Source organism: Macaca thibetana, chromosome 4 (assembly GCF_024542745.1).
Source record: "Macaca thibetana thibetana isolate TM-01 chromosome 4, ASM2454274v1, whole genome shotgun sequence".
Lineage (NCBI taxonomy): Eukaryota > Metazoa > Chordata > Mammalia > Primates > Cercopithecidae > Macaca > Macaca thibetana.
The window spans coordinates 45,223,102-45,249,798 of record NC_065581.1 but is presented as its reverse complement, the minus strand read 5'-3'; the positions used below and the strand labels follow the sequence as shown (position 1 = coordinate 45,249,798).

Sequence of the window (26,697 nt, the reverse complement as noted above, 5' to 3'; positions counted from 1 at the left end):
TGACCACACAAAAGCTAGCAATAGAGCACAAGGACTCCAGACCAGCAGCCTGCCCGACCTCCGCCTCCCGCAGAAAGCCCACCCGTTCCTAGACACGTCCCACGGAAGCACAGGGCATAGCTCAAGGCCACGGTCCCACTACCCCCAAAGCGGCCGCTTCCACGGAACCGTCCGAAGGGCTGGCCTCGCCACCCTGCGCGCGAGTGAGCCGCTTGCCGGCGCGCAGCTGCAGCCAAGGAAGCAGCAGCCCCCCCTCCTCTGAACCGCGGCGCACTGGTCCTCCCGGCCCGGCCCGGCCCGCTCCTAGCAACACGGGGCGTCCCCAACGACAATGACCGGCGCCGGCGCGCGGGACTCTGTGTGAGGCGAGCGCCGAGGCTCCCGAAGCGGGTGAGGCGACCTCGGGGAGTGGGGACACACAGCCCCGGTCTCCCTTATCGGGGCCCGCTCAGGTCAGCTGGGCCCGGGAGCCCCTCTAGCGTCCTCTGCCCACACCGGCCAGAAGCCCACAGGCGGCCATTGCCTGGGTTCCGTTTTCTGTGGCGGGGAAGCGCCGGTCCGTACCCACAGGAGACCCCACGCCCTCCATGCGAGGACGCCCCGCGCCTCCTCCCCACCACAGTCACTGTCTGCAGACCGTCTGGCCCGGGGCTGGGTATCCGAGTGAGGCGAGCGGAGGAACTATGGGAAGAAGAGGGGGAAAATGGGGCATCCGTAGGGCGTGGAGGAGAGCGGTCCCAAGCCCTGGGGCCCCAGCCTTCTGCGAAAGGCCGTCCCTGTTCCCAGCACCCGAGGGTTGTAATCCCTCCCGCGTGTCCAGAAGCTTGCTTCCGCATCTCCCTCCCTCCCACTGCACTGCTGGTTTTCCTGGGTTACCAAGGAGAAACCAGCGCCTCTACACCCCAGGTAGGATGGGGGAGGGACCCCGTGGCCTTTGCAGCTGAGCTTCCCTGCTAGGGTGTCTGAGCTGAAGGTAAGGAGGGGTGGGAGCAGAACCGCTGGAGTCCCTTTTGAGACAACAGACCTGAGTGGTCAGGAGTTGGGAGGAGGCCAGCCCGGGGGCTGTGGTAAGTGAACTGGCGGTTTCACCCAGCCCAAGTCCAAGTACGCGGGCCGAGGCCCGGTTGGAGAAAGTTTTTTGCCCTTCCATAAATGGAATTCCCAACTTGGGAGTGACTTACCCCAAAGTAATACATGGTGGGCATGAAAGAAATGGAGGTGGGTGTAGACAAAAGCCGAGAGTCCTGAGGACAGACGAGGGCTCTCCTGAGGGGATCTGGGATGGGAGTGGCTAAGAAGGCAGTCAGAGCAGTGGGTGCAGAGCCAGCTCCTGGGGAAGTGTCCCAGGCACAGAGGTGCTGTCTGCCCAAAGAGAACTGGGTGTCTCCTCTTCTCGGCTAAGAGGAAGGGAGGTAAGGACAGTTGAGGACCAGGACTGTGATGCACAAGAAGGTGAGAATGCTCCCCTACAGCATCTTCCTCGTGTTCCCATTAGGGCAGGTTGAAGGAGTTCCTGCCCAGAATGGTTAGATTTAGCTGGGGACCTGAGGAAGGATGGAGAAGACCGGAGACTTCCTGTGGAGGGAATGTGCCAGGGGCAGGAGAGCAGTACTCTGCAGCACTCCGTTGGGCTCCTCCGGCCCTCCAAAGGATGCAGGCAGTGGTCCAGCCTTGCAGAAGGCTTCTGTGCCCAGCAGTGAACTGGAAGAGGGAGCCTGGACTATTTAGGTCAGCACCAAGGGGATAACCCTGGGCTCCGTGTTGGTGAACAAGAGAGCTCATGAGCTGGAGAAAGTGGGAGACTCACTGGAAAAGTGCTGTGAATGACTGAGTTGGGAGCAATTTATAAGCAACCCCAGCATCTCATGGAAGTAAGAGCATTAGACAGACACAAACTAAAACCTCAGCTTCTCCACTTACTAGCTAGTGACATTTAGTAAGTTACTTAAGCTTTCTAAGTTTCAGTTTCTTCATTTGTGAAACAGGGACAATAGTGTTAAATAATAATCCTCAATAATTAATTTCAGAATTTAATGAAATTATGTAAGTAAGCCATCTAGCATCTTCACTATATCTAACACACATCTTGAGTGCTGGCTCTGGGCCCAGCACTATACGAAATGTCTCACACACATTAACACCTTAATCTTCTGGGTAATCCTATGAAATAGGTACTATTAAGTACTGTCCTCACATTATAGATGAAGAAACTGAGGCAAGCGGGGACCTGCCCAAGGTTGCACAGATAGTGGGGGGCACTGTGGAGATTTGACTTGAGGCAGCAGCTCAACTCCTGAGTACTTAGCCAGCTGCTGTCCTGCCTCCTGCTATGTACATGCCATTGAAGGCCTAGAGCTCTCAATAAATCATAGCTATATATAGCCAAGGGTATCGTTCCCAGAACACCTGTCCACCAGATTCAAGCCATCAGAAATGAGGACAACTCTGGCCAAACTGGAGCATCTTGTCACTTTCTATTACACGTGCTTGGGCATGGAAAGAGCAGTCCTTCACACCCGGTCCTTTGAGTTAATGGCCTGGTATGGATGTTGTTCCCTGTGTGTGATTTCAGGACCCTGGACCCTGGTCCTGAGGATGCACAGTAGGGGCCCAGGGGAGGAGGATTGTCCCTTCCCTAGGGACTGTGGTACCAGGTTAGAGACACAGCCATGTGAAGCCAAACAAGCTGGTAAAGGCAGGCCCCAGAGAAGTGAAAGTCCACTGCATGTGTCCCCACTTTCCCCCTCTGAGAGCACAGCACATCCTTGGATGGGGACACCAGGTGGTGGCACAAGACATACCCACTCCTGGTGGCCCTGACCTCTCTGGAATGTCAGGATTCCTGCCCTGCCCATGTTCAAGACTGGCGTCTTGAACGTGCTCCTAGTCTTCAAACTCTGGGATTCTCTGACTGACCCAACAGGTTCCCCAGGGAAGGAAAGCTCCAGAGAGGAAGGTGACCCTTCAGCCACCTCCAGGACTGCCCTGATGAAAATATTAAATTTTGTTTCATTTAGGGGGAAAATGCATTTACCCTAACAGGGATGAAAACTGTACATTAGGGCCCTGAAATTCCCATAGTAAAGTACCAAAGGCCTGGGCGTGCTCTCAGCCCAGGGAGGCCCTCCCCACTTTCCAAGGAGCAAGAATATTCTTTCTTCTTTCCTAGTGGAGGGCAGGAACAGCCAGGGGAAGGGGACATACTGAGTGACTGTGGAGGGGTAGTGTATTGTGACTAGAGGAGGAGACCTGCCCTCAGATGCTGGCCCCGGCTCTCATAGGTGTTTTAGGGCCAGTCATTTCCTGTTTCCTTGTTTCTTCATCTGTAAAATAGGGATAAGGAAGCCCATCCTAGCTCCATTATAGGGTGGTTGAAGAGTCACATGAGACTTTTTTTCTTTTTTAGAGATGGCATCTCGCTATGTTGGCCAGGTTGGTCTTGAATTCTTGGCCCCAAGCAATCCTCCTGCCTTGGCCTCCCAAAGTGCTAGGATTACAGGTGTGAGCCACCACACCCAGCCTTTTTTTTTTTTTTTTTTTTTTTTTTTTTTTTCCTGAGAGGATAGTTCTGAAAGGACCTTGAAAGGACCTTGCAACTGTTAAGTGCTGGACAGTTGTAAGGTGCTGATACTGTCCCAGCCCTGGAGACATGGAATGTGAGACTAGAGGCTCAATGTAGTCAGGAGAGGAAGAGGCCACAGGAGTGAATCAGGTCCTGTGAGTAATAACCTGGGGGCCTTTGGCCCTTCTCAGCTATCCCTTTGAACTCTTTCATCTACTGATTTAGGATTTTTCCCATAATTTCACTCACCAAACAGTGAGCCTTTTGGTCAAAATGGGGCAGGACCTTTTGGTCAGAAGGAGTAGAAACCCAACTCTTAGCTTTGGCAAAGGGACTTATTAGAAGGCTGCCAACTTAGCTCTCAGAGCTGAAGGCACTGCCAAGGAGCCAGACAGCTCTGGGAGCCTCCGGGACTAGGCATGGGGATCGAAGATACCAGGATGCTGTCTGGGTCTTTCGTTTCTGCTACTCTCCCCCAGGCTTGATTCCCTCCTGCTGCAAACAGACCTTGTAAGTGTGGAGAGAAATGACTTCCAGCAGCAGGAGATCCAGATCCTTCAAGGACACATGTCCTTCTGTCTCCCTCCACTTGGACAAATCTCAAGAAGGACTCTGATTGGCTTATATCAGATAGCCACCCCCAAACAAGTTGCCCTGACCAACAGGATACTCCTGTTGGCCAGAATCTATTATCAGAAGCCAGTGGAGCAGCCCCAAACACCAGCTACCTCGCCTAAAGCAGACCTACCACTGGGCTAGGAATTGGAAACAAAACTGAGGAGGAGACAGCCCCTACACCTCGAGCAGCTCACAGTCTAGTGTGGGTGTGGTGAGAGGGTGGGCAGTCAGGTCCCTGGAGTGATGCAGGTACTGGAAAGATGGGGTCTGACAATGGGAGGGGTTGTTTTGTGGCATCAGGGACAAAGAAGCACCTCGCCTTCAGAGAGGAAGTGGTGCTTGAGCTCAGACTCAGAAGACCAGTGATTGTCCCTTTCTCTGGCTGAGATGGTGGGAAAAGCATTTCAGAGGGAACAATTTGAGCAAGGGCTTGGCAGCATGAACTGGGCTGCAATGTCCCAGATGCAAAGAGGAGCTTATTTCTAACAAGGTGTCCAGCCACGGAGGGCCTCACACACCAAGGTGAGGAGGCTGGATTTTACCGTAAGCAGTGATGAGCCGCTAGAGGGCTTACAAGGAGCCTGCCACAACGGCTGTGTGAAGGCTGGATGTGAGAGAACCAGACTGGATGCCAGAGACTACATGCCCAACAGCTGATGCTGTGATCCAGACAGACACTGAGGCCCTGAGCTAAGGCGGCAGCAGGAAAGGAGAGGCTGCCTGGGTGGGAGGCAGAACTGAATCAGTAACTAGATGGTGGGGTGGGGTGGGAGGGCTGGAAGAGAAGTGACTCCCTGGCTTCTGGTGCCAGCATCTGGATGGATTGAGTTTGAGGGACCTAGGCAGCATCCCAGTGGACTTGAGTCTGGAATGCAGATGTAGGAGAGTCTGTCATTACTCACACCACCACCCCGCAGCCTCACCATCCTGGTAAGCAGTACCCTCTGCTTCTCTGGGACGTCACAGTTAGGAAACCCCACCTGGAAGAGGTGAAAGCTAGAGTCCATCAGCAGGAATGAGTGGACGACCAGGGCAGAATTCTGAGGGACCTTGGCACATGGGGGATGGGCAGAGGGAGAGAAGTCTGTGGTGAAGACTTTTGGAAAAAGAATGGTCGGAAAGTAGGAGGAGAGCCAAGAGAGTGGCACACCAAAGGGTGGCCCCCAAGGGCAGGGGTCAGAACGTGGCCTGCCGAGGGAGGAGCCACACTGCATATCCTCCTCATAACAGTGATAGCGGGGCAGCAAGGAGTTCGTTTTGCTCGTTATCCTTTTAAATATACTGTGTTTTCTATTTTGTTAGTTTTAAAAGTAGATTTTTAAAAAACACTTAGAACTACGTGTTTTTTAGAACACTCCTTAGAAGAATCTTCTGTGTCTGGTAATAATTTGCCTGCCAAAATATTTTTGCGATATCCATTTTTTAAAAATCAAGAGATGATTAAATGAAAATTATCCACTCTGATCTTACGCAGTTAATTTTTTCAGCATTTGCCTGCCTTGTGGTATGGATGATCCTGTAAACGCTGAAGGTGGCAGGGGCTCATTTTTATACCAGCCATGCACACGGCAGCCATGTGATTTGGAGCGAGGCCCTGCCCCTTCCTTCTGAGAAGTTGATTCAGGGCCCTGGAACATGCCCCGATGGGTCCTGCTGTGTCATGCCCAGAGGCGGGCTGCAGGCACGAAACAGCAGCAAGAGCAATTAGGACCAGATGGCAGGAAGAACTCCAGGTCCTGAAAGTGAGGTGCTAGGCGGTGGGACTAGAGTGACCTCATTGCAGAGGCATCCCGCCTGGCCCCGGGTGGGGTTTCCCAGGTGTGGCTCCCCAGGAGAAGAAGGAGAAGGGACTGCCTGCCAGGATGCTGAGGCTGGATGGTGCTGTGAGGAATGACTAAAGAGCCAACTCCAGGGCAATGCATACCAGCAACCTGGGGCTCCCCCTGCCAAGCCTGGTCCTGCTCCCTGGGTGTGGCCCATGGGTGTCCAGGGACATATCTGGGACCAAGGGAAATTATAGAATGTTTTAGGCCAAAACCAAGCAGGAGTTGGTCTAGTCTGTTGCCTCTGACCTTCCTCCATTGTCTCTGTTGTGCTGTCTATGAGCCCTCAACACCACCCTGCCTCCTTGCCCTTCACATAGATCCTGGAAATAGGGAAGGACCTCAGAAACACTGCACTCATCCAAAGATACCATCTCAGGTCAGCATTCAAGAAGCGGGTCTCCAGGATGTGTTCTCTCCAGCCTCAGACCCCTGCCCCTCATAGTACCTTCATTATCCACATACCCCTCCTATATTCTTTACAATGATCAATATTAACCGACCATTATCTCAGGGGGATCTCCACTACAGCCCATGTAGGAAGATATTATTATCCAGTTTCACAGATAAGAAACTGAAGCTCAGATAGGTTAAGTAACTTGGCCAAGGTCACAAAGCACATAACTGGCAAAGTCAGAGATGCAAAGTCAGCAGGTACCGCTAAGCAACAACCCCCTCCAGCCCTACACTCTGAGAGGCCATTAGTCAAAAAGCACGATCTGGTTATTCCACAATTCTGGACACAATCTGTGTGTGAATTTGCATTTGATTTGCATAAGGGATGTCACAATACCTAGATATCTTTCCTGCACTATCCCTCTCCCCGCCACCTGCCTCTCAACCAGGCTTTTCCTCCTTGAGATGCCTGGCAGGCTGGGGAGCACCATCTGGTCCCTCCCTCTGCCAAGGACGCCTTTGCTGGTTCAGAGTGTTCCCTCCCACCGGCCACTACCCAGTGCACTGAGTCGTCAGGGTGCACATCTGATGGGAAACTGCCTGGAGGAGGAGCTAAGTGCCAGCAGCCCCATTTCCTCCTGCAGATCTCAGGGCAGGAGTGCAAGGGTACAGGAATGGGCAAATGGGGGAGGGTCCCCGGACCAAGACACATCCTCTGTCTTCTGTCTTCAGCCCCAGATTTAGCTACCTTCTCGCCTCCCACGCCTGCCCGCTGCTGTCTGGAATGCTGGGAGGCTGGAAGAGCTAGAGGCAGACTGGATGGGGAGATGGAAGGGAAGGGACCTGGAGCTTGAGCTCTCAGTGGGAAGGAGGAGAGGAGGCTGCGGGCACCCTCGTCAGGGCATGGGTCTCTTTCCCCTCTCCTTTCTCTCTCAACCTGCACTTTCCAAAACGGTAGCCACAGGCTTAATGTGCCCATTGAGCCATCAGATTTTGAAGACTTCATATGAAAACATAGTATATAAAATATCTCATTAATAATTTTATATTGATTATATGATAAATAACATTTTAGACATACTGGGCTAAATATAAAATTAATTTCATGGTCAGGCACTGTGGTTCACGCCTGTAATCCCAGTACTTTGGGAGGCTGAGGCGGGTGGATCACTTGAGGTCAGGAGTTCGAGACCAGCCTGGCCAACATGGTGAAACCCAATCTCTACTAAAAATACAAAAATTGGGCCGGGCGCGGTGGCTCAAGCCTGTAATCCCAGCACTTTGGGAGGCCGAGATGGGCGGATCACGAGGTCAGGAGATCGAGACCATCCTGGCGAACATGGTGAAACCCCGTCTCTACTAAAAAATACAAAAAACTAGCCGGGCGAGGTGGCGGACGCCTGTAGTCCCAGCTACTCAGGAGGGTGAGGTGGGAGAATGGCGTGAACCCGGGAGGCGGAGCTTGCAGTGAGCTGAGATCTGGCCACTGCACTCCAGCCTGGGCAACAGAGCAAGACTCCATCTCAAAAAAAAAAAAAATACAAAAATTAGCTGGGTGTGGTGGCGGGCACCTGTAATCCCAGCTACCTGGGAGGCTGAGGCAGGAGAATCACTTGAACCCAAGAGGTGGAGGTTGCAGTGAGCCAAAATCGCACCATTGCATTCCAGCGTGGGCAACAAGAGCAAGACAGAAAAAAAAAAAAAAAAAAAAAAAAAAAACTACTAATGTCACCTGTTTCTCTTTACTTTTTTTTTTTTTTTTTTTTTTTTTTTGAGACAGAGTTTTACTCTATCACCCAGGCTGGAGTGCAGTAGCGCAATCTTGGCTCACTGCAACCTCTGCCCTCCAGGTTTAAGTGATTCTCATGCCTCAGCCTTCCGAGTAGCTGGGACTACAGGCGCCTACCACCATGCCCGGCTAATTTGTGTATTTTTAGTAGAAATGGGATTTCACCATGTTTGGCCAGGCTGGTCTCGAATTCCTGACCTCAAGTGACCCACCCACCTTGGCCTCCCAATGTGCTGGGATTACAGGCATGAGCCACCACGCCCAGCCTTGTTTCTCCTTACTTTTTAAAATGTGGGCACTAAAGAAATTAAAATAGCATATGTGGCTTGCATTTTGGCTTGCATTATATTTCTGTTGGCCAGAGCTGTTCTCAACCCCATCCTACGGATCAGGCAGTTGCTGTTCTATAAAATACTTAGTGCAGGGTCCTGTTTTGAGTTGAATGGCTCTTTATTATACCTGTCTTTTGGCAATATACACCCCTCACCCTCAGAGGGCCAGTCCAATGTAGGGTTCAGAGCATGAATTTGACAGACTGAATTTAAACCCACCCGTAATATTTCTAAGCTGCATGACATTGGGCAAGTCAATTCGCCTCTCTGTGCTTTAGTTTCCCAGCAGAAAAATGGGAATAATACAAGTGCCTATCTGAAAAAGGCTTTTCTGAAAAAGGTTTTTCTGAGGACACATGAATTAATAGGCATAAAGAACTAAAAAGATTGTCTGGCACAGAGCAATTACTGTAATTGCTATAGAGCTATTATCTAAAATTTTGGGCTGCTCCTTGCTAGTTTCATGTGTCAGATAATATATTATGCCCTTTGGATGCATTATTTTATCCACTCCTCCAAATAATCCTACTGGAACTGCGACCTTCATTTCTAAGAGGCAGCATCTGAAATTCAGAGAGGTTCAGTAACTTGCCCGAGGTCACACAGATAACCAGTGGATGTGTACCTGGATCTGCTTCACTCCAGGGACTGATCCTTAAGCACTATTCTGTACCACCTCTCTTAGTAAATGCCCACCAAGACCCTCCAAAGTAACACCACTACCTCTTCCTTTTGCTCCAGATCCCTACCTGTATCAAGGACCTGCCAGTCTGAGAAGTTTCTTGTCATAAGGCCATCCAGGGGCCACCCGCCCCTACATTACCAGCCTCCAGCATGCAGGAGACCGTAACAACATCAGCATTGTTGGACCCCAGCCACTCCTCAGTCTCCACCCAGGACAAGTCCTCCACTGGCGGACACACTTCAAGCACAGGCCCACAGCCCTCAAAGCCTTCAATCACACCAGTCTCTGCAAAGTCCAGAAACCCACATCCTGGGGCCAATTTCCATCGGATGCGCCGGATCATTGCTGAGGATCCTGAGTGGTCACTGGCCATCGTGCCCCTCCTCACAGAGCTCTGCATTCAGCACATCATCAGGAACTTCCAGAGTGAGTCTGTCCCTGCTTTGGGTGGGAAGAAGAAGGCCAAGAGTGGGGCAAGGTGGGTGGGGACTCTCTGGAGCCAAGACTGCAGAACCTGGGTCCTGGGGCAGCCCCTGCTCTCCCGTATGGCATCCTCATACCTACTCAACACTTCCCTTCCACCCAGGGCCAAGGCAGTTTCTCCTTCTGTTCCCACTGGCGGATCCCACCAGGCTCCCACCCACACTGCACCCTCCATGCCTCTGCCCTCTCCTTGCCTTTTCCACTCTCTCCAACAAAACTCAGCCTGAGCCATATCTACTTCCTTCTCCAGAAAGCCTTCCCAAGTGAACCACCCTCCACTCTGATGGAGTCTTCCATGCCATGTAAGGTCTCTTGGTTTGTTCCATATTTTGTGCTCTGTAATATGGATCCTTTCCAAAGATGGGTTGCCAGCCTCTCCTACCAGATGGAGCGCTGTCTGAGGACAGGGCCGTTATTTCATCTCCAGCAACTATTGTCACCCAGTCTCACTCATTTTACTTGTTTATTGTCAGCCTCCCCTCACTGGATGTAAACTCCAAAAGGGAAGAGCCCTGTTTTGCTTACTCTTTTATCTCCAGCACGTGGGACATAGTAGTCTCTCATAGTGGTACCTCCAGTTTCTGGCACATAGTGGGTGCTCAAAAAATTACTTGTTTTGAAATGGATGAATCAAATAAGATTGGAAGCCTCTCACCTCAGGAATTGTATTCCCCATCAGACCAGGTGATAATTGAGAGTTGGACCTGAGAGTCTTCCTCAGTCTGGGAGCTCCCTGAGAACAGATGCTGAGATGTCCCCCTTCAGGCAGGGAACATCCCAAAGCTAAAGGCTGGTGTCCCACCCTCCCCCTGATCTCCCCTGAGAGGAGAGGCTGTCTATCCCCTAAGCAGGGAAGGGTCTTCCCTTTGCCTGGTGCTCCCAGGCAGGCCCAGCCTGAGGCATCATGTTGAGGTGTCCCCCAACCCTGTGACCCCATGCTTTCCTTCCTCTGTTCCCAAAGATAACCCTATCCTGAAGCAGATGCTCCCAGAACACCAGCAGAAGGTCCTGAACCACCTATCCCCTGACCTACCACTGGCTGTGACCGCCAACCTGATAGACAATGAGAACTACTGGCTCCGCTGCTGCATGCAGCGCTGGCCTGTGTGCCACGTGGCCCACCATGGCGGCAGCTGGAAACGCATGTTCTTCGAGCGGCACCTGGAGAACCTGCTAAAGCACTTTATCCCAGGCACCACGGACCCCGCGGTGATCCTCGACCTGCTGCCCCTCTGCAGGAATTATGTGCGCAGGGTCCACGTCGATCAGTTCCTTCCGCCGGTGCAGATCCCGGCCCAGCTCCGGCCAGGCGACCAGTCGGACTCAGGCAGCGAGGGAGAGATGGAGGAGCCCACCGTTGACCACTATCAACTGGGCGATCTGGTAGCTGGCCTGAGCCACCTGGAGGAGCTGGACCTGGTGTACGATGTCAAGGACTGCGGCATGAATTTCGAGTGGAATCTCTTCCTCTTCACCTACCGCGACTGCCACTCCTTGGCAGCCGCCATCAAGGCGTGCCACACCCTCAAGGTACTGTCTGCTCCCAGCCTTCCCCCCACCCCTCCTCCACATCTCTCAGATTCCCTCTCCCCTCCTCTTCCTCCTCTATTGTTACCTTCTTCCCATTTCCTTCTCTTTCATTGGCCAAGTGTTTTTTTTTTGTTTGTTTGTTTTTTGTTTGTTTGTTTGTTTTTTTGAGACGGAGTCTCGCTCTGTCGCCCAGGCTGGAGTGCAGTGGCCGGATCTCAGCTCACTGCAAGCTCCGCCTCCCGGGTCCACGCCATTCTCCTGCCTCAGCCTCCCGAGTAGCTGGGACTACAGGCGCCCGCCACCTCGCCCGGCTAGTTTTTTTTTGTATTTTTTAGTAGAGACGGGGTTTCACCGGGTTAGCCAGGATGGTCTCGATCTCCTGACCTCGTGATCCTCCCGTCTCGGCCTCCCAAAGTGCTGGGATTACAGGCTTGAGCCACCGCGCCTGCACCCTGCACCAAGATACACAGTTCTGGGGGTGTAGAGATGAACAAGGTGCTGCTCTTCCAGTTCACCAGTTTGTTTCATTGAACAAACATATGCACTCCAGGCCCTGTCCTAGGTGCTGAAGATTCAAGGATGAGCAAGATTGTGCCATTTGTGCCCTCTGTAGCTAACTCTCTTGATGGGATAAAGGCACTAATTATCAATCATATAAACATAAAATTGATACTAGAATAGGGTTGCCAGATTTAGCAAATGGAAATACAGGACATCCAGTTAAATGTGAATTTCAGGTCCAGGCACGGTGGCTCACACCTGTAGTCTTCCAGCGACTGAGGAGGCTGAGGTAGGAGAATGCCTTGAGCCTAGGAGTTCAAGCCTGCAGTGACCTGCAATCACACCACTGCACTCCAGCCTGGATTACAAAATGAGACCATCTCCAAAAAGTTTGAATTTCAGATAAAGAGCAAATAATTTTTAGTATATGTCCTGAATATTCCATGGGGCATTCTTATTTATCTGAAATTTATATTTAACTGGGCATCCTGTACTTTTTTCTGGTACCCCTGAATTGTGATGAATGCCACAAAGAAGAGATACTCTTATGAGAGATTATAAAGGAGCATTTGACCTTGCAGGGGAAGGCTTCCCTGAACAAATGTCACTTACATAGAGATTAGAAGGAGGAGTAGGAGTTATAGTCTCAGAGGGAGGAACATTCCAGGCAGAGGAAGCAGTGCATACAGGCTCTATGGGCAGAGTGAACATGGCCAGCTCAAAGAGAAAGAGAAGACTGTGTGGCAGGCACAGAGTATGAGGTGGTCAGCCTTGCTGGGTAAAGGAGGCCTTGTCCAGGAGGCTGTCTTTATCCTTAGGAGCTCTGGGACACCATCCAAGTGTTTTAGGCAAAAAGGTAGGTACCATTACTGGATTTCACACGTGAAAAGGTCACTCCGTCTGTGAGGGATGATGGCCTGGGCAGGGTAGCAGTGGACGTGCAGATTACCTAGGAGATCATTGCCAAATCCAGGTGAGGGTGAGGGTCATTTCAGCGAGGGTAGTGTCTGTGGAGTCTCAGAGGAGTGGAGAGAGTCAAGACATATTTAGGCAGACATGTGTCTGGCATGCATGGGCCACACTGGCATAGGGAGGATCTGAAGGAGAAGGAAGGAGAAGGAGGTGAGGTGCAAGACGTCTGGCTTGTGAGGCTGGATGGCTGGAGGGGCCATTTGCAGAGACAGGGAATGTGGGAAGAGGATCGGTTTTGAGGGAGAAGAGTGTAAGTTTCAGTTAGAGGCATCTCAAAGAAGGGGTCATTTTGTTAGTCGGGTAGAGGGTCCGAAGCTCAGATGAGAGGTCTGAGTTGAATGTGGAAATGTATGCCGTCTTCATGAAGGTGGCAGTTGCAGCCCTGGATTTGGATGGAGTCTCACAGGGGAGAGCCAAAAGCAAGACAAGGAGAGGCCTGGCATGTGGTCTTAGTGGAAGAAGAGCTTGCCAGGAAGCCAGAGGGAGGAGGAAATGGGGGACATGGCATTGTGTCACAGAGCAAGGGAGGGGTATGTTTCAAGTAGAGGGAGTGAGCAACGGGGTGGAATAGAGCTGAGGACTGGATTTAGTGAACGTGGAGGTCACCGAGGGGGAGCTATTTCAGTGGAGTGGCAGGAACAGAGGCCAGATAGCAGTGGTGTCTGGGGAGAGTGGGAAGTGAGGAATGGGTGGCTGTGATCAGCTCTTTCAAGAACTTGGCTGTGAAGGGGGAAAGGTACAGCCATAACAGATGAGAGCTTTGGGTTCCTTCAGAATAACTCACACATGTTTAAAACCAGTGTAAGGTTCCATCCAGTTGCAAGAAAGGGGATGAATGTAGAAGAGAGGCACGGGTTCATAGACCAATAAGTCAGTGCTTGGTATCAGGAAAATGACAGGTTCCCATTCAATGGCTGGGAAGGCAAGAGGAGAGTTCACCTGCTGAAAGAGGGAGCTCAGCAAGGAGGCCCCTGAATTATGAGGAGGCTGCAAAAAGCTGAAATCGTTGTTGTAGATTATAGGCAGGTATTTTGGCCAGAGAAATATAGTTAGATTGGCATGCAGCGTTACAAGCCTATTGGTGGTTCCAGTGATAGCAACCAGTCCCGTCAGCTGATGTTTTCTATTTTGTCAGTTGTTTGCGCACAGGCATGCAGAAAATAGAGAGTGGGGCTGATCCAGGGTAGGGCTTTGCCAGAGAGATGCAATGAAAAGAGAAGAGACACAAAAGACTCAGCTGGGTAAGAGGAGCATAAAGAGGAGTGAACTGAAGGGTAGGGAGAGAGAGGTCAGACACTCAGAGGTCTCAAGGGAGAGAGAGGAGCAGGACAAGCCAGCAGGAAGGTGAGGGGGAGAGGCTCCCATGGACAATATTCATACTGCCAGCCCCATCCCCTTTCCTTCATTCCTTTATCTCATCCTTTTCCTGCTTCTCCACCTCCCCACTTTCTCCCTGGTTCTTGCCCTGGCAACCTCCTTCAAAGAGGTCCTCTCCTTGCCCTGGTGGATCTTGGCTGGCAGAGGAGGATGCAGTGAGCGGCTGAGGCCTCAGGCAGGCTTGGATTCCAAACCTGTCTCCACTGCTTCAATCACTGTATTACTCTGGGGAAATAATGTAAACCTCCATTTTCTATCTGCAAAATGGAGAGAACTTTCTCTTCTTCACTGAGATGCTGAAGGTTAGAGATAATGGTTATGAAAGACCCAAGCGGCCAGGCGTAGTGGCTCGTGCCTGTAATCCCAGCGTTGTGGGAGGCCGAGGCAGGTGGATCACGAGGTCAGGAGATCAAGACCATCCTGGCTAACACAGTAAAACCCCGTCTCTACTAAAAATACAAAAAATTAGCCAGGTGTGGTGGCGGGCGCCTGTAGTCCCAGCTACTCGGGAGGCTGAGGCAGGAGAATGGTGTGAACCCGCAAGGCGGAGCTTGCAGTGAGCCGAGATCGTGCCACTGCACTCCAGCCTAGGTGACAGAGCGAGACTCCATCAAAAAAAAAAAAAAAGGAAGAAAGAAAGAAAAAAGAAAGAGCCAAGCATGTAGTAATTGCTCAATAAACAGTGATCTTTCCTCCCTGCTACCTGCCACCAATTCTACACTACTCTGCCATGCTGGTAGGCCTGGCCCCCTCCATGACCTAGCCAGGTGGCCAACACTAGGTGAGCCAAGTTTGCCAAAGATCTAGGTGGGCAGGCTGATTATCCCTGGCTGGCAGGTGCCATAGACCCTCTGCCTGCCCACAGATCTTCAAGCTGACCCGAAGCAAGGTGGATGATGACAAAGCACGCATCATAATTCGAAGTCTTCTGGACCACCCAGTCCTTGAGGAGCTGGACTTGTCACACAACCTCATTGGGGACCGTGGTGCACGAGGTGCTGCCAAGCTGCTGAGCCACAGCCGCCTGCGTGTGCTCAACCTGGCCAACAACCAGGTGCGTGCGCCTGGTGCCCAGTCGCTGGCTCATGCTCTGGCACACAACACCAACCTCATTTCCCTCAACCTACGTCTCAACTGCATCGAGGATGAGGGTGGCCAGGCTCTTGCCCATGCCTTGCAGACCAACAAGTGCCTCACCACACTGCACCTCGGTGGCAATGAGCTGTCTGAACCCACCGCCACACTCCTGTCGCAGGTGCTCGCCATCAACACCACACTCACCAGCATCAACCTGTCCTGCAACCACATCGGGCTGGTGAGCCACCTACTCTGGGCTTGTGAGGGTGGGTGTGGAATCCGACTGCCAGGAGTACTTGTGGGATAATTGTGAAGATCACAGACTTTACATACTACATACTGCATCGAGTATGCACACATACTGTGCATCCCAGTGATTATTATTTTTCCTTTAATCCTTACAGTTACCTAAGTAACTGTATATTAACCCTAAGCGTATTTAACTCTAAATATATTTAAGTATATAACTAAGTATATTTAACCCTACTTTCTAGATGGAACACTAAGTCTCAGAGAGGATTATGAATTGCCCAAGGGCATCAAGTCAGTAGAAAGTGGCAAGGCTGTGGTTCAAATCCAAGATTGATTGAAAGCCTGAGTCCTTTCTAATAGACTGTATCTCTCAAACTTTCTTAACCAAGTCTGAGAGTAAGAAATGCAACTTATGACCAGGCACAGTGGCTCACGCGTATAATCTCAACCCTTTGGGAGGCTGAGGTGGGTGGATCACATGAGGCCAGGAGTTTGAGACCAGCCTGGCCAACATGGTGAAACCCCATCTCTACTAAAAATACAACAATTAGCCCAGTGTGGTGGCATGCACCTGTAACCCCAGCTACTCGGGAGGCTGAGGCAGGAGAACTGCTTGAACCCAGGAGGCAGAGATTGCAGTGAGCTAAGATCATGCCACTGCACTCCAGCTTGGGTGACAGTGCAAGACTCCATCTCAAAAAAAAAAAAAAAAATGCAATTTACATGAACACCAACATAAACATAATTTTGAAATTTATGACTTGTGATATATGCTGATATTTTCCTTTACATTCTACTCTATTGTATTTTTAAATGCTTCTGTGACCCATTAAATTGACTTTGCAACACACTGCTGGGTCACAACCACAGAATGGTGGCATTCTGCCTCCCAACATGAAATTCTTTCACATTGGGGCTAGCCCACCCAACCCAGCAGGGGTTGGAGCTGTGATGACCATTGAGCGGGGCCCTCCGTTAGGTCACTGAACCCTCTGCTAAACCTCCCCATGAGAACCTTGCTCACCTACACAGGCACATACACACATGTGCATGCACACACACACACATACACACACACACACACAGACACACACACACATTTTCTAGAGGGGGTGCTGTTGACTGCAAGTAATAAAAAGCTTAACCAGAAATGGCCTTAAGCAGGAGGAATATTCAGTGTCTCCCACAACCAGAATTAGAGGGTTGTAGGGTTGGTAAACCCCTGGGTTCAGTGCTACCCTCTGCTCTGCCCACCCCAGCCTCGTGGCTAAGGCCTCTCTAGTGCTTCTCTCGGTCCCAAGATGGCTGCCACAGTTCTGACATCTCACATAGGGACATGCCCAGAGGCAGAAAACAGGAGAACACCTGCTCCCTTTTCTTCTCTTTTTGGAGTGAGGAGAACCTTCCCAGAAGCCACCCCCTCTCAGCTTCCCCCTTGCATCTCATTCGAGTTGTCCCACATGCCCATGGCTGAACCAAAGGAATGGAATTCTCATCATTGCCAGAGATTCATGTTTTTCAAGCTAGTAGGGTTGAGAAATCAATTTAGTGGGTATTGGCTACCATTTTTCAAATGGAAAAGAATAGGTCAACATGCATCACAAAAAGGTTAAGTATTGTTTTGTGAAACTTTATGTTTTAGTCACATCTACATGAAAATGTGTAGTTATGTATGTCAGATCCTGGGTAGTGATGTATATGACCCCTTCCTTTGCACCCTTCTCCCAGGACGGTGGGAAGCAGCTCCTGGAAGGCATGTCAGACAACAAGACCCTCCTGGAATTTGACTTGCGCCTGTCAGATGTGGCCCAGGAAAGCGAGTACCTCATTGGCCAGGCCCTCTATGCAAACCGAGAAGCAGCCCGCCAGCGGGCCTTGAATCCCAGCCACTTCATGTCAACTATCACTGCCAATGGCCCTGAGAACTCTGTGGGATAAAATGACCTGACTTGGATCATGGCCCCAGCCCTGTCCCTCATTTCATACCCCTGCCATGCCTGCTGCAGACTATCACTCTGGTTCAGAGGGAGCAGGGAGGGGGACCGTGAATATCCTTGGAGTGATCAAGGGTTGTATGGATGGAGACATGAGGCAGGAAAGGGAGACTGGCATGGGGGAAGAAAGGGTATGCAGTAGGAACCCAGCCCCTGTGCCCAGGGAAAGGATATTACTGAACCCCCACAAATGACCAACTTCTTCCAGGAATAGGGAAGTCAGAGAGGTGTGTGAGGGACTCTGCCTGCCAGATTCTCCCACGGGGGCTGCCTGCCTCCCTGACTCCCCTCCCCACCATTTTCTTCTCTACCAAACAGATCCTTGATCTTCAAACACGCACACGCACACACACACACGCGCGCGCGCTCTGGCTACAGCAGAGCTATGTCTGGCTCTCTTTGCCACCCTCAGCCCTGTAGATGCATTTCCCTGTTGCTTGACTCTGCTTTAGGTGATCCAGTTCTATAGGCCACTCCATCCCCTATTTCCCCAACCCCCAACCTGGGACGGGGACAACAAAATGACACCAGGGACTCAGACCCAGCGGCCTCCTCTGGGGAGGCAGCTGTAGATGACGACTTCCAGGGAAGGATGACACGATTCCTGCCACCCACCCCAGAGAGCTTCCCTGGGAGGGAGGGAAAGAAGTGCCACACTGGGACAGGAAGTCAGTGAGTCATCCACAACTTTATTATCCACCAGTTTGATTTGTACAATCTTTGCGCTTAAATCCACGACAAAAAGGCCACAGTGTGATGCACCCAATTGACAGAGACCTGTCTTCTCCCCAGCCAGGCCCAGCCCACCCCACAAGCCCTTGTCCCCAGGCCACATGGAGCCTTCTAGGTGCCCTCCATGAGTCCCCATCACTCTGTAGCTGTCCACCCTGGGGCCACACCTACAGGAATCACATCAGCCCCCAGGGCCACAAGAGACCTAGCTGACTGATTCAGGCTGACCGCCATTCCCCATCCTCCTCAGGCTGATTGGCCCAGAGCCTCCAGAACTGCGTCCCCAAAGGGCAGGTCATGGGCTACAACCCCAATCCAGGAGTGCCTGCTCTCCAGGGACTCCTTCCACTAAGCAGACGCTAAGCAGAGCACCAAAGGGGGCTTGGGAGTGACTGCATGTGTATGCCTGTCTAGGCAACCTAGAGTCTGTCTGTGCCTGACACCCTCTGACAGTTTCGGAGTGCAAACGTGTAGGTGTGAGGGTGTGTGTGTGTATAGCCACAGCTGCTAGCAGAGGTTCTAATTAGAGAAACAAGAACATTCAGTGTAAAGTTTAATTTTAGAGATTAATTTTCTGGTTTTTGTTTTCCCTGGCAATCAATAAAGCTACCAAGAAAATAGACCAAAGAATTGGTTTCTCTCTAAGTCTGTGCGTGTGTGGGAGATGAGGCTGTCTGAGACGACCTAGGCAGAAATGGTCAATACAGGCAAAAATAATAATAGAGGTCCCCCTTCCCCTCTTCTGAGACCAGGCTCTGTCTCAGGAACAGGCCTGAGGGAGGAGGAGCCATGTTCCTCCTCCCCTGGAGCCCTGAGGTGGCCAGGCTGTCCCCACACAGAGCATGACATCCGGGTGCCAGCTGGCTAAGAAATGGAGCCTGAGGCCGCAGCTCACCACCTGTACCTCACAGATGTCCATCAGAGGAAAGAAGGGTGCTCCAAATGCCAGGCCCCCAAGGAGCACAGACTCGGGATCCAGGCAGGTTCAGTGCTGATAGGCAGGTGGGCACTACTGCCAGGGAAACCTGGTGGGCAGCCGTTTCCCCTGCCCAAGCCTCTCTCTCTCTAGTCTCTTCTCCCTCCTCACTCAGCCATCTCTACCTGAAAGTAAAGCTAAACCCTTTAGAAGCCATGGGCCATGGTATCCCCACAATTTGGGCCCCTCTCCCTAGGAAGAAGGGAAGGGGAGCCAGAGGTGATGTTGCATAGGTGGAGGCCACACAGTTGGTGGTGCAGGCCTGGCTGGGCTGGAGGAAGATGACAGGGGCTGAAGGAGGGGAAGGAGGAGTTCTGATGGCTCAGGCGAATGTAAGCAGCATCAGGGGTGAGAGATGTGGGTGGCCCAAGGGTTATCCTCTCTAGCCTGAAATGTGAGCTCAAGCCCTGGGCACTAAATCTGCTGGGGAGACTTTAGCCAGGGGAGTTGGGAGGGCAGGAGGGCTGGTCACAGACATGCACACTGAAGCACACTGGGGTGGAGGTGGTGGGGTGCGTACAGGGAGAGAAGGCGGTGTCAGAGCTTTAGGGGAACAGGATGTGGGGCCAGCACCCTGGGGTGGTGGCAGGATGCCCCTTTGAAGACCCTGGGACACACAGCAGGGCTTCAGCTCATAGGATAGGGGAGGATGGAAGGGTTGGGCAAGATTTAGAGAATGCTTGCCTCTGACCCTGCCATTGGAATTATTTCTCCAGTTGGGACTTGTGACAACGTCCTCAGCCCCCCGAGATGTGTTTGAGGGAAAAGCACGCTCCACTCCTCTGCACAGGTTTAGGGAGGCAAAGACCGCCCCCACAGACACCCCACCTTTGGAAGTCCTTTCCTCTACCCTCCACTACCCTCTTCTCTCTTACTCCCACCTGCTTCCAGAGGTCCCCGTTGTCACCCAGGTCTATGTCATGCTCTCTCCCCTTAGTCACTCGCCCTGACCAGCTTTAACAAATGCCGCCCGGGTGTATCTCACACTCTCTAAAGGGAGTACACACCCAGAACCCAGGTGAGGAGGCCCCTGCCGGGAGGCTGCAGAGTTTAGAGAAAGGACTGAGGTACACAGCCCTCCACATTTCACTCTCCTCCCCACTGCACCCTGGCAACAGCTCTGCAGGACCAGGGAGCGGGAGATGAGTGCCGTCCGTGCGGTGAGCACAGTTCCTCTGGACCTGGAGTGGGGGCCCAGTTAGATAAACAACAGCGGAAGGAGCGGCAGAAGGGAAACCCCAATCTTGGGGTCAGCGCCAAGAAGAGAGCAGCAACATTTCCACGGTGTTGGATGGAGGCTTGGGGCTGACACCTGGCCCCAGCCTCAGACCCGCTAAATGCATTAGCTAGTTGGAATCCAGCCTGCTGGTCACCAAACCACTGCTCCCTCCATAGAGAGAGGCCCCAGGGGAGTGAGGCCACGGAAGAAGGAAAACCCCAAGTTCCCTTCTCCACAGCCTCTAAATCTCCAAGCCGCACGCCAGGGCCTCTCCCTTCAGACAAGGCCCAACGCGGGGCCCACGGTGCGGTTGTCATCTAACAGTCAGAAGATCTGTTGAAGGACTGGACAGGAGGGAGGTGTCCCTTTAGGAACTCAGGGGTGGGGCTGGAAGAATGACTCTGCCAGGGGGATCTCGGGGAGCAGCCGACCCCCTCCCACCCATCGGTCTCTTTATGTACAGGGACGACAGGGGTCTCGGCCCCATCCGGGTCTGTCTTGCGGCCCTCACCTCCCTTTCCCTGCCCCCCGCGCGGCCTCAGTCACCGTGATGACTCGCCCTGCGTCGCACAGGGAGCACAGTCCGGCGAGGGGCAGGCGGGAGGGCGGCGCGGGCCACGCCGGGGACGGAGGTCACAGTGAGGTCTCTACGCAGGAGCCGTGGCGGTGCAGCGGCCGGTGGCTGTGGCCCAGACACCCCTCCTGCCGGTGGACGATGAGGACCGGAAAGTAGAGGGCGTCGTGGTAGGGCGGCGGAGGCCCGGCCTCCTCCTCGTCGTCGTCCTCGTCGTCCCCCATGCTGGCCTGGCTGGACAGCCGCGTCTGCTCCGTGGGGCAGCTGGCCTCGTTGACGCTCCCGCTGCGGCTGCGCCACAGGCAGCTGCGTCGGGAGCCGTAGAGACGGCCGAGCGAGAAGCGGCTGCCCCCGCAGCCCGCGCCCCCACCGGGGCCCGGGCCGGCCCGCGGGCTGGCGCAGATGCTCAGGGCACTGCGCGAGAAGATGGACGAGCTGCTGACGGCGCGCTGGCAGTGCTCGCAGCTGCGCCGGTAGGGAGCCACGCCCGCCGCGCCCGGGCCGCCTACCCCGCCGTAGCGGCACGAGGGCGCGTAGCCGCCGCTCGCCCCGCCGCAGCGCGTCCCGAGCCCCGCCAGGTCCATGAGCACCGCCTCAGAGTAGCTGGGCACCAGCTGCTGGTTGGAGCGGATGTGCCACTCGAGCTCCGTGCTGTCCACCGTGTTGACCCGCGGCAGGCGGTGGGTGAGCGGGGGCAGCAGCTCGTCGCTGGGGCTGAGGCCGCCGCCCGCGCTACTGGCCGACCCCGGGCCCTCCAGGCCAAAGAGCTTCTCCACGTGGTAGTGTGCGTAAGCCGTGCGGTACTCTGCCAGCACTCGCAGCGGCCACGACAGCGTGAGCAGCGCCGCGGCCCAGAAGGCCGAGGAGCAGGCGTACCAGGGCGGCCGGGCCGGGTCCGGGAAGGCCACCATGAACTCACGGAAGTCCACGTTCTTGAGGTGCATGCCCTCGCGTGCCTCCATGTAGTCGTCCAGGCCCTCGTTCTCTGCGAAGAAGCGCGCGCGCTGGCACAGGTACGCGTTCTCGGCCTCCACGCTGGCGAAACTGAAGCACTTGGTGAAGCGCAGCCTCGTGGCCGGCGCGCCCTCCAGCCCCACCAGCGTCTTGGACACGTCGCGGACGCCACAGCGCGCGTAGTCGAACTCGGCCTCCGCCACGTGCGTGTTGACGCGTTCGTGGTAGACCTGCGGCGCGGGGGGCAGGCGGCTGGGTCGCGAGGAGCCCGTCAGCGGTGCCCGCTTCTGCCCACTCACCCTCGCCCGCCCCATCGCTGCTCTGGTTGCCTGGTCGGACCCTAAGTCTGTCTTGGTTTAGGTGCCGGCTGGAGCTGGTTAGGATCTTTCCGAGTTGCAGAGCAACTGACGCCCTCTGCATAATCAGACGTGAGGACCGGACTAGAACCAGCCCCACCTGTGCGTATTTAAATTCTAACTAAACCCTGCGTCTTCTAGGGGTCAGGCCCTGGCCACGAACTGCCCCTCTGGCTTGCCTGATCCATTTGCCACTGCCTCTGTTTTCCAAAGTGCTCCCGCATCACCACAAACAGCCTTCTCTTCTTCTTTCTTCCCTTTTACAATTGTGTTTCCAAATGGGTTCCCCAGAAGCACTCCCTAAAGAACCCCTCTGTCTCTAGTCTTCCTGTTCAGGCTATAGCTATCACTCAGCCTCCTTCCTGCTTCTCACCGGCCCCAGGCTTCTGTCTGTTGATCCTTATACTAAGACAGATGGCCTACATCTGGGAACGTCTCCTCCAGGACTCCAATATGTCTCATCCTGGCGAGTCCACAAAGTGCTGATTGACCTGCCCACCCCCAGTGAGACTTCCTACGCCCACCTCTTCTTAGACCCTTGAACTTGAGATCCAGGAAGCTGGGATTGAGCCTAGCACTACCACTTAAGAGCAGCAGACTTTAGACAAGTCACTGAGTTTACGTGTCCATACCTGTGAAAGAGAACTCGGTAGCAGTCACCTCACTGAATAGGTAGAGCATGCTATGATATTGGGCATGTGAAGCCATCTCCAACCATTAAGCACTAATTTTTTTTTCTTTTTTCTTTTTTTTGAGATGGGGTCTTGCACTGTGGTGATCACAGCTCACTACAGCCTCAACTGCCCAGCCTCAAATGATTTTCCCACCTCAGTTTCCTGAGTAGCTGGGACTACAGGTGCATACCACCACACCAGCTACTTCTTTTTATTATTTCTACAGATGGGGTGTTACTATGTTGCCACGAGGCAGGCTGGTCTCAAACTCCTGGCTCAAGAGATCCTCCTGCCTCACCAAAGTGCTGAGGTTACAGGCCTGAGCCACCACACTGTGCCATTAATCACCAAATAGACCCATTAAGCACTAAACAGTATACAGATCCTGGAGCCAGATTCCTTGAGCTCGAGTCTCATCTCCACCACATACTGCCTATTTGACCTTAGACATGTTACTTAAACTTTCCAGGCCTCAGTTTCCTCATCTGCAAAATGGGAATACCTGCCTACCTCATAGGGTTATTATGAGGGTTAAATAAATGATTTGATGTGTGTAAAATACTTAGAGCAGAGCCTGGCTCCTGGTCGTTGTTTGCTGTTACGACTATGGTTGTTGCTATTGCCCTGCTGTTGCAATGCTCATGGGAGCTCACTGCTGCCTTGTGCTCCTCCCACCTTCCCCCCAGGGAGGTGGGGAGGGAGTAAGGCAGGGCCAAGTGCCACCTCCCATGTTGAATGTCTTGCACTCCCCACCAGCTCCTCACCTGGGTGGTGGTATAGGCGTCTCCGTTGCGGTATCTGGTGACCTGGCGGGTGCGGCGGACATAGTGGTAGCTGATGGCCTTCCACCAGATGCAGGGTGTGGCTTGCTGCATGCGGCCCACACGCTCCCGCACACTGCTCACATCAACACGGTGCTGCAGCTCATGGCGGGCTTGGCAGTGCCAACACTCCACCAGGTAGACGGCGTACAACATGAGCAGGAAGGCCAGGGGGATGTAGACATAGCCGTTGGAGCAGGGGCTGTCATGGTACATGAGGCTGTTGCCCTGGTAGGCGCTGCTGAAGGTGAGGCGCGTCACTGTGGTGACGTGGCACCAGGCCACTGCCCCCAGGCAGCCGTACATGAGCAGCGAGAGCAGGAGGCACTTCCAGTGGGACTCACGGCAGAGGGACTTGGTGAAAGAGGGCTGGATGGGACGCTGCTGCTCAGGTGGGCAGGGAGAGGGGCCGAGATGAGTGGGAAGTGAGAGCAGGCAGGACCCAGCACAGAGATGGATGCAGGGATGGAGGGGCAGAGGCCAGCACCAGAAATAACAAGCAAAGAGAACAAGGATATGGAAAGAAAAGGTGAGACCAAGATGGAAGTCAAGGGCCAGAGGTAGAAATGGAAGTGACACAGAGTGAGCCATGAGGATAGGAAAGGGGACCAGAATGCCAGTACAGGCAAGTGCAGAGAGAGACACCCCAAGAGGCAGAGAAAGATCAGAGCCAGAGATGGAGGCCCAGGCAGCAAACACAGATGGATAGGATGGTACCCAGAGAGTGTCCAGAGACAGACATAAAGAGGGCAATGAAACAGGAGAAGGTGTGGACAGGGAAGACAGGGGAGGACAGACAGACAGGCATCAGCGAAGGCAGGTCCCCAGCCCAGACCCCTTCCAGGTCCTCTAGAAAAGGGGGAGGGACCCACTGACATCACCTCCCCACTTAACAAGTGGGGCCCTCACTTCCAGATTTGTTTCAGTCCTAGGTTCTAGAGGAGCTGCTCCCCTCCGACCCATCCACCTCCCTAACCCTCACAATTAGCCTAACACCTCCTTTGGAGAAGGGCCTCCAGAGAACCCCAGGCCCTGTCTCATTCCCCATGTTCTGGACCCTGGTTCCCCTGTGAGTCTTCCTCCTGTGCCCTGACATCCTTCCCTTTGTCCTAGGATGGGAGGGAGGGGGCTGGGGTCCCTGAGCAGCAGGCAGTCCAGGAGGAGGTATCCAGAAGGGCAGAGGCATGTGGCTGAGGAGAAGACAGGCATAGGGGATGTGGGACCAGGGTAGCGAGGACAACGTTTGAAGCCCAGCAATTTGTCAAGAGAAAATGATTTTTGGTACTCTCTTGGAGCCTGTCTTTTAAAGCACTTGGCACATTCTGTCCCAGGGTTGGCCCAGGATTTGTTTACATGTTGGGCTCCCCACTAGATTGGGTACTCCTGAGGACCCACACTTCATTCTCTTTGCATCCTAGGTGCCTACCGTGGTGCTGGCCCCCAGCAGCCACATCCTAATTGAGTGTTGAGTTTGATTTATTGTAGTGGCCTGTTTTCCCACCCCTCCTCTCTGCTTTCTAGCTTTAGGAACCCATCCCCCCACCACACACACACACACACACACACACACACACAGCTGCCTGCTGGGATCCTGACTTACCCCCTCAATTCCTCAAGCCTGACCTAGAGGCCAGCCAGGGAAGAGAGGGAAGAGAGGAAAAGAGTGGAAAAGAAGGTACAATAATAGGCATCGAGCCCTGGATCTAGAAGTATGGATAGTTAGGCGAGCTAGGAAATAGCACACAGTACATGTGGACAAGGAGGTTAGGGTACATGTGCCTTTCGGGGAGCCTTGTCCTTAGGAGGTATGAACACATGGGCCCCTTCGTGTGCCTACCTGGTTGTGCGCTTGTCCCCATGTGGGTACCTCTGAAAGGGGCTTTACCTGCAGGCCTATCCCCTCTTGTGTGCCTCTGCCCTAGTGCAGGGTGCATGCGTGTGCACAAGTGTGCATGGGAGGCTGGAGTGGGGGTGCTCTTGGTACTTTCCTCCGTCTCTTTGTCTTCAGGTTCAGAGGACTGAGGACTAGTGACCCCAACTAGGGATATGAGGAAGCAGCAGGAGCCTCGTGAGAGGTGCACACCCCCCCTCCCACACACACACTCCCAATGACCACAGGGGGGATCCCCCTGTACACATCTGACCTCCTTAGGGTCCTAGATCAGGTAACACCACCACTTCCCCATGGTACCCTCCTCGTTCTGTAGCCCCTACAAGTCTCCCTTCCTGGCCTTCAGGGTAGCATCCCCCTCTGTGAGACAGGATCCCTGCCACCGTCCCCACCCCGGTAGAGCCTAGCCCCCTCTCTCATAAGCCCAGGGTCCGCGAGGCTCCGCCCCTAGGCCCCTCCCCCTGCCCGGGACCCCTGAGCCCCGCCCCCGGCGCGGCCCCTTCCCCGGCACCGCGGACCGCCGCCGGGTGGGGGCGGCGGCGCGGACTGCGGCTGCAGCTGCCGGCTCGGGGTGCGGGGCGCCGGCCGCGCTGCGGCGGAACCGGCGGGGGCCGCGTGCGATGGGGGATGGGGGGCCAGGCTGCGGCCGCGCTCGGGGAAGGGGCGCCCTCGACTCTCACCTCCTCTCGGGCGGGGCCCTCGTCCGCCGCCGCCGCTGCCGCCGCCGCCGTGAGCTCCTCCGGGACTCCGGGGCCGCCACCGCCGCCGCCGCCGCCGCCGGCGCTCTCTCCCGCAGCCGAGCCAGGGGGGGACATGGCGTAGAGGGGGCGCGTCGAGCTCAGGACCTCCCGGGGGGCTGCCAGGGGCCGGGGGCATCCTGCGCGGGCCCTGGGGAGAGGACGGGAGGGGGCGGGGCCCTCGCTGCTCCCCACCCCCCGCCGGGGGGAGGGGGCCCGGAAAGGGCACCGGGAGTAAGGGGCTGGGGGTTGGGGGTGGGAGGCAGGCTAGGGGGGCCGGGCCGGGGGGGCCGGGGCCGGGGGCGGGTGTCACCTTGAGGCCCTCGCGGCGCCGCTCCGCCTCCCGCCCGCTCCCGCCGCCGCCTTTTGTCT

General features: G+C 54.1%; 2 protein-coding genes across 5 annotated transcripts; one reads left to right on the top strand and one right to left on the bottom strand.

Annotated features, from left to right (window-relative positions):
- The first annotated feature begins 121 nt into the window (after nucleotides 1-121).
- TCTE1 (t-complex-associated-testis-expressed 1) lies at nucleotides 122-18,256 on the top strand. 4 transcript variants are annotated; one of them, XM_050786951.1, is made up of 5 exons: nucleotides 122-390; nucleotides 9,262-9,631; nucleotides 10,650-11,218; nucleotides 14,934-15,383; nucleotides 17,126-18,256. In XM_050786951.1, the coding sequence occupies exons 2-5, from the start codon at nucleotides 9,355-9,357 to the stop codon at nucleotides 17,333-17,335; spliced, it is 1,506 nt and encodes a 501-aa protein (XP_050642908.1). In that variant the 5' UTR covers nucleotides 122-390; nucleotides 9,262-9,354; the 3' UTR covers nucleotides 17,336-18,256. The 4 variants fall into 4 exon arrangements, with proteins under 4 accessions (XP_050642908.1, XP_050642912.1, XP_050642909.1 ...); XM_050786955.1 differs by having other exon boundaries at nucleotides 377-452; XM_050786952.1 differs by having other exon boundaries at nucleotides 386-906.
- On the bottom strand, nucleotides 18,060-26,697 carry TMEM151B (transmembrane protein 151B). The gene is made up of 3 exons (XM_050786936.1): nucleotides 26,269-26,697; nucleotides 23,641-24,081; nucleotides 18,060-22,076 (listed from the first exon to the last, which is right to left on the bottom strand). Exons 1-3 carry the CDS (start codon nucleotides 26,401-26,403, stop codon nucleotides 20,952-20,954), a joined length of 1,701 nt encoding a protein of 566 aa, XP_050642893.1. The 5' UTR covers nucleotides 26,404-26,697; the 3' UTR covers nucleotides 18,060-20,951.